The sequence below is a fragment of the Bos indicus x Bos taurus genome, chromosome 12 (assembly GCF_003369695.1).
Source record: "Bos indicus x Bos taurus breed Angus x Brahman F1 hybrid chromosome 12, Bos_hybrid_MaternalHap_v2.0, whole genome shotgun sequence".
NCBI lineage: Eukaryota > Metazoa > Chordata > Mammalia > Artiodactyla > Bovidae > Bos > Bos indicus x Bos taurus.
The window spans coordinates 33,709,424-33,715,603 of NC_040087.1; the positions used below are offsets into that span (position 1 = coordinate 33,709,424).

At 51.8% G+C, this 6,180-nt stretch overlaps 1 protein-coding gene across 2 annotated transcripts; it reads left to right on the forward strand.

Moving 5' to 3' along the window:
• Window positions 1–340: 340 nt before the first annotated feature.
• Window positions 341–3,758, forward strand: AMER2 (APC membrane recruitment protein 2). Of its 2 annotated transcripts, XM_027557565.1 has the most exons (2): window positions 341–1,076; window positions 1,392–3,758. In XM_027557565.1, exons 1-2 carry the CDS (start codon window positions 356–358, stop codon window positions 2,267–2,269), a joined length of 1,599 nt encoding a protein of 532 aa, XP_027413366.1. In that variant the 5' UTR covers window positions 341–355; the 3' UTR covers window positions 2,270–3,758. The 2 variants fall into 2 exon arrangements, with proteins under 2 accessions (XP_027413366.1, XP_027413364.1); XM_027557563.1 differs by having other exon boundaries at window positions 341–3,758.
• The last annotated feature ends 2,422 nt before the right edge of the window (window positions 3,759–6,180 follow it).

The following is a 6,180-nucleotide window of genomic DNA, read 5'->3' on the forward strand; positions in this document are numbered from 1 at the left end:
CTGATGGGAGAGATCCGCGTTTTGTGCTGGCGTGGCTTTCTTTGTCCATGTGGGGGTTTCGATCCTCGGACTGGGCTTCTGGAAAGAGAGAGCCGGGAGGAGGATTCTGAAGGTGGGTGAGACTGGATGGAATTTGCATTCCGAGATTACTGGCCTTTAATTTCTGCAATCAGCTCGCGGCTCTGCCGCAAAAAAGCCGCAGCACAAAGCCGAGCCGGCCGCGAAGTGGGTTAGGGCGTTATATAAGCCCCGGCGGGAGGGGAGACGGCCCTCTCCGCGCTCCGCAGGCGGATGCAGAGCGCGGGTGACCGCGGGCGGGCGGGGGCCGCGCTGACGCTGGGCTGCTCGCGTCGCCATGGAGACGGGCGGGCGCGGCGCGGCTGTCAGCGGCGGGCGCGCGGCCGCGGGGGGCTGCGGGAGGAAGGCGCGGGCCGCGGCCGGGACCCTCGCGGTAGAGATGGACTTGCATTGTGATCGCGCCGCCGAGCCGCCGGCCGCCGAGCCGCCGTCGGGGAAGATCAACAAGGCCGCCTTCAAACTGTTCAAGAAGAGGAAGCCGGGCGGCGCGATGCCCAGCATCTTCGGGGTCAAACACAAAGGGGACGGCAAGGGCGCGGGGCCGGCGGGGCTGGTGCGCAGCCGGACGCACGACGGGCTGGCCGAGGCTCTGGCGCTGGAGGGCGGCCGCCGCGAGGAGCCGCGCGCGGGCGGCGGGGACGGGGCGCGGCCGGGCCCCGCGGCCCCCCGGGCGGCCCCGGGAGGCGCGGGCCCGGCGGCCGGCGGCTCGGTGGCCAAGTCTCACAGCTTCTTCTCGCTCCTGCGGAAGAACGGGCGGCCCGAGAGCGGCGGGGCGGAGCAGGCCGATGCGGGCAAGGCCGGTGGCAGACAAAAGCGGGGGCTGCGGGGGCTCCTGGGCGGCGTGCGCTGGCGCAGGAAGGACCGGCGGCCCCAGGACTCGGCGCCGGCGGGGCGCGCGGGGGCTCCGGGCGGCCTGGCGCGGCCGGGCTCGCTCACCGCCAGCCTGGAGTGCGTCAAGGAGGAAGCGCCCGCGGCCGCGCGCCAGCCAGAGCCAGCAGGTGAGCCCGCGGCGGGGGAGCCCGAGCCGGCCTGCGCCCCGGGAGAGGGCGCCTCGGGGCCCGGGCGGCGCGCCGAGCGGCCCCGCGCGCCCCCCGAGCCCGAGCCGCGCGCCGGGGAGGGCCGGCCGGCCGAGGACGCCGCGGGGCCCGGGGCCGCGCCGGCAGAGACGGTGCCCCGGGCAGATTCCAAAGGCGGCCGCGCGCCCGCCGCCCCCGACCCTTCCTCGGTCGATCCGCCCTCCGACCCATCGGCCGATCGTATTTGTCTGATGTTTTCTGACGTGACTTCACTGAAAAGCTTTGACTCTCTTACAGGCTGCGGAGATATTATCGCAGACCCCGAGGACGAGGCCGGGCCCGGCTGTGCCAAGCACGCCCCCGGGCCGGGCCAGCCGGGCCCCGCCACAAAGCCGCCGGGCGTGGTGGCCTACCAGGGAGGCGGGGAGGAGATGGCGAGCCCGGCCGAGGCGGACGACTCGTACCTGCAGGAGTTCTGGGACATGCTGTCCCAGACCGAGGACCAGGGAGAGGGGCCCCAGGGAGGAGCGGCCCCGGCGGCGGCGGCTTCCGACGCGCAGGTGGCTCCAGAGACCCCCAAAGAAGCCAGGTGTGCGGAGGTGACCAAGGACGCGTCCTCGGTCAAGCGCCGGAGGCTTCACCGGGTCCCCACGGAGCTCCCCCCGAAGGAAGAGCCCAAGCACCCGGACAAGGAGCCGCAGGAAGGCGTCCCCAACAGCGACGAGGGCTACTGGGATTCCGCCACCCCCAGGCCGGAGGAGGACGGCGGCGCGAGGAAGACGGGCATCCCCAGGGACAGCGACAGCGGCGACGCGCTCCACGAGCCCTGCGCCGCCGAGCCGGATCGAAGCCCCGCGGCCCTGCCCGCCGCCCCCACTGCCAGCGAGGAGACATCCTGCTCGTCCCGGTTAAAGCCCGTGTCTCCGGTCACCATCACCTGCCCCCTGCGAACGCCGGGGAGCCTGCTGAAGGACTCCAAGATCCCGGTCAGCATCAAGCATCTGGCGAACCTGCCATCCAGCCACCCGGTGGTGCACCAGCCACCAGCCAGGAGCGAGCTGCCCAGAACCAAAATCCCGGTGTCCAAGGTGCTGGTCCGCCGGGTCAGCAGCCGGGGCTTGGCTGGGACCACCCTCCGGGCCGCGGCGTGCCACGATAGTGCCAAAAAGTTGTGAGGTCTCCGAGGCCGAGGTGGAGGGGCCGCATGTCGAGGAATACAACTTTGTCTGGAAACTGCTAGGACAAATGTTGCATCCCCAGAGAAAGGCCTTGCTGACAGTCTCCACTCAGAGCCTGGACCCAGGAGCTCTGCCCCCAGGCAGGGGAATGCTGCACAACGGGATTCCCCCTCCAGATAATTCCCTGAGGATTCTTTTCAAGCACTTTTTTCCCCTTTTTTTAACCTTTTTAAAAATCCGCCCCCCCCCCACTGTCTTTTTTTTCTTTATTGCACCGAACGTTCGGAAGTCACCTTTACTTGCCTTTGCAGAAAATAAGACAACCCAACCTAAGGAAGCATCATGCCATGATATTTGGCTGTGTCACCACCCAGCGGGCCTCCAGGAACCATCTGAAGAACCAGAGAGGAGCCCTCCTCTTCCTGACACTTTACTTCCTTATTTTCCTTTTCCTTTCCAGGGGAAAAAAGAAAAAAACAAAAACAAAAAAACACCCTTTGCTGTATCACTGTGTGGGAAACACCTACAAAGCTGAAAGAGCCAGGTACTTACCCGATGAGCAGAGGCAGGACTGATGGGCAGAAAACCTGCTGTACTTTCAGTTGCTAGGTACGCAAATAGATATATATCTACCACTAAATGATCACAGAGTTTGGGTTTGGTGGGTTTATTTAGATCATTTGTTTGGGGAGAAATAAAAACCTCAGCAGAGCAGGTTTTTTTTTTTCCTCTCTCTCTCTTTTTTTATTTCCCCACCCAGTGCAGAGATGAGGACCAGGGCAAGATTTCACTAAATGCCAACAGACACAGTGTTTTAGCATTTATGAACTGTAACCTTTTCATGTGTAGATAACGCATCTTTTACAGATTATCCAGCTGTTAACCTTTTATAATCTGTCAGTAACCTCCGGTTTAAAATCTGGTTTTATAGCTAGACACCGTAACCGCTCCCAAACCATGGATGTTCTTTTATGTACTGTAAACAGAAGCAGTTCTCTTTTTGTTTTATAAGGGTTCTCTGCCTTTCAGTGTAGGGGAAAAAAAAAATCTATTGTGTTGATGTCCCAAAGGAATGCCTTGTCTTGGGTAAAAGTCTGTTTCTCACCCTGGACCCTGGTTTTCAGAGATTTTTACCTTGGTTATAAAAATTTCAGATTCAACCGTGTCTCAGTATGAGGAGTCCAAAACGAGGAACACATAAAGAAAAACAATAGAAAATGTAGTTTTTTCATTGACTTCTTCTTTATGTCTTAGGACTGAGCCACATATGTTAAGAATATGACACTGGGAAACTTACGTATCGTTAACATTGTGTGCCAAGATTATTTTTGAAAAGTGGTTTACTTATATGTGTGTTTTCTGTTATTTTAGATGAAGCATTTATTTCAGAAAGGGTTACCATATGCCTCGATAGTTTGAATGATAAACTGAAGTCTTTCCTAGAATGCTATTAGGGTCTAATGGTTATAAAATATCTTCTTTGAAACATTTCAGTGTATTTAATCAAAAGATCAGAGCTTCTACTAGGAGATGGTTCATGGTATCGGGGAGATTCGTATTCAAGTGAAACCACACACACATAAAAGACATGCACGCTTCTCTCCAACTCTCATTTTCCAGGGAGGTTCCCTAAGTAATGAACTGATAGTACATGCTTGTTAAGTTTGTTTTCTGTTTTATAAAAGAAAGAATAAGGCAAGTATATGAAGATCTATTTTAATAATATGAAAGAAGTCACAAAATAAACAGACATCAAAGGGATAAAAATCCTAGCCAATAGCACAAAGCAGGTTGTTCCTCATTTTAAACCTGCAATGACTCCATTAGAAGAGGTGGTAGAGATTGACTGAATTTACTTATTATTCAGATTACTGGCTTTTCTTGCGTCGTGTCAGATCCTTAATGTTATTTCAAAGTAGTGTTTTAATATTTAATTTCCTATGTCTGTCGATGAGATCTCGTAGGCTGACATAGCCTTAAGCACTCTGAATACACCACCAGGAATTCATAAAGCAGCTCACACGTGCTCCCGCACTCAGCTGTGCACAACCAACAGACAAAGGCGTTCCCCATGAACTTGGAGATGTCTTAGAGATTAGTTTTGTCTTGAGAAAGGGATTTGAATTGGATTCAACACTGATCATACTACTTAGACTCAAAATATGTCCATTTCCCCCTAGTGAAGGGGAGGGAACATAAATTTTATTTCTAGCTGTAAAACAAAGGATCTTTATTTTCTTCCTGTGCATCTTCTTGCAGGGGTTATAGTCTCCCCAGCCTGAATCCCTGACAGAGTTCTGTTTGTTCAGTAGCACAGGGAAGGTAGAAAGCCCTGAAGGACTGATGAGAATATTGTAATAGGAGGACAACCTATTTATCTATTTTGTAAGTACTGGAACAAACTAGTTTTGCTTTCACAGTTTTGGGACTTGTTTCTACATTTGTACCTCTGTGTTGTGTCTTCTTTTATTAGCAAAGAAAAATGTCAGCAAAGTTTACCTTAATTTCCCCTTGCCTGTCAGTGAAACATTTATACAGGATTTAAACTATTTTTTTCCGTTATTTTCCCATATATTTTCCTTTTTTTTTTTTTTTTTAACTATCTTTAAGAATTCCATCCACACTAGTCAAATGAAAGATTCAGGCAATGAATAAAATGGCCTCAGTCACTGATGGGAAATCAAGGCCAATGTAGGGAGCTATGTCTTAACCTTTTCCAACCACAGACAAGGGATTGTCATGCCTTTTTGTGCCAAGGGCTACTTTCTCTTAGTCATGTTCATAGAGATTGTATTCTAGAATTTTAGTAGATTTACATTCCAGTAGTTATTAATGCTCTTACCTAATTTGGCCATAGTTGCTGTTTTTTAAAGGAAAGGATTGGATATGGGCTGCTGACACCTTTCCTGTGAATCTATGATGCTAAGATAGTTGGTTGAGACCCTTTAGTCAAAGAGTTGGCCAAATTCTGTAGGAAAAAGTCAAATCAATTGTTTTGTTGTTCATTTGCTAAATCATGTCTGACTTTCTGCCACCGCATGGATTGCATCGTGCCAGGCTCCCCTGTCCTTCACTGTCTCCTGGAGTTTGCTCAAACTCATGTCCACTGAGTTGGTGATGTCATCCAACCGTCTCATCCTCTAGGTCCAAATCAATTGTTGCCCCTCCATTTATCAGTCATTTTAACAACTTGGCACAAAGACAGCCTGACTTCAGCATCTGTGTTACCTAGGCAGTGTGGTTCGAACCCCTGTGCTTCTTACTAAGGTTTTCTTGCTTCCATTAGCCCTAGAGCATTTTGAATCATCGCTAGAGGAAATAGATTTGCATTATGTCATCTAATAACAACAATGGAATGTAGAACATTAAAGACTTCCTTTAGCTCCATTTCCCACAAATTATCTGCCTATTTAAATACAAATTGTGTGATGTCTATGAAAGTGATAACTCAGGAGTTTAAGGGTTTATTCATTAATCTCAGAAATAGTTTTCAGGTATTGGCACTTGCATGAATATTCACATAACCCTTTACCTTCACAGTTGTCAGAGTAGAAAGATGGTATTAGGGTTGGCGGTGTCTTTGGCTGAACTTTGAGTTTCTGTTATTTACTTTCTTTGTCAGATTAATTTTCAGCAACCTTTTACAGTTAATTTTGGCTGAAGAGACTGCTTTGCGAGCTTTCTGATCTCTCCTTTGGTTTCCATCCTGTTTCCGTGGTGACCTCAGGGAGCAGTACTGGGATGCTGTTCACCGTGTTCGCCTGTTTTGACACTTGCACAGTGGAGCTCGGTCCTCCCTCACATTCTAGATTTCTCTCTTACATTAAGACTATGTGGATGTGGCCCCCTGTGCTTGCCTTCTACATTCACATGTATACTCAGCTCCCCTTATCACTGATAAAAAATTA

Coding starts and splice junctions, on each gene's coding strand:
- AMER2 (XM_027557563.1), top strand. CDS start 356: ATGGAGACGGGCGGGCGCGGCGCGGCTGTCAGCGGCGGGCGCGCGGCC.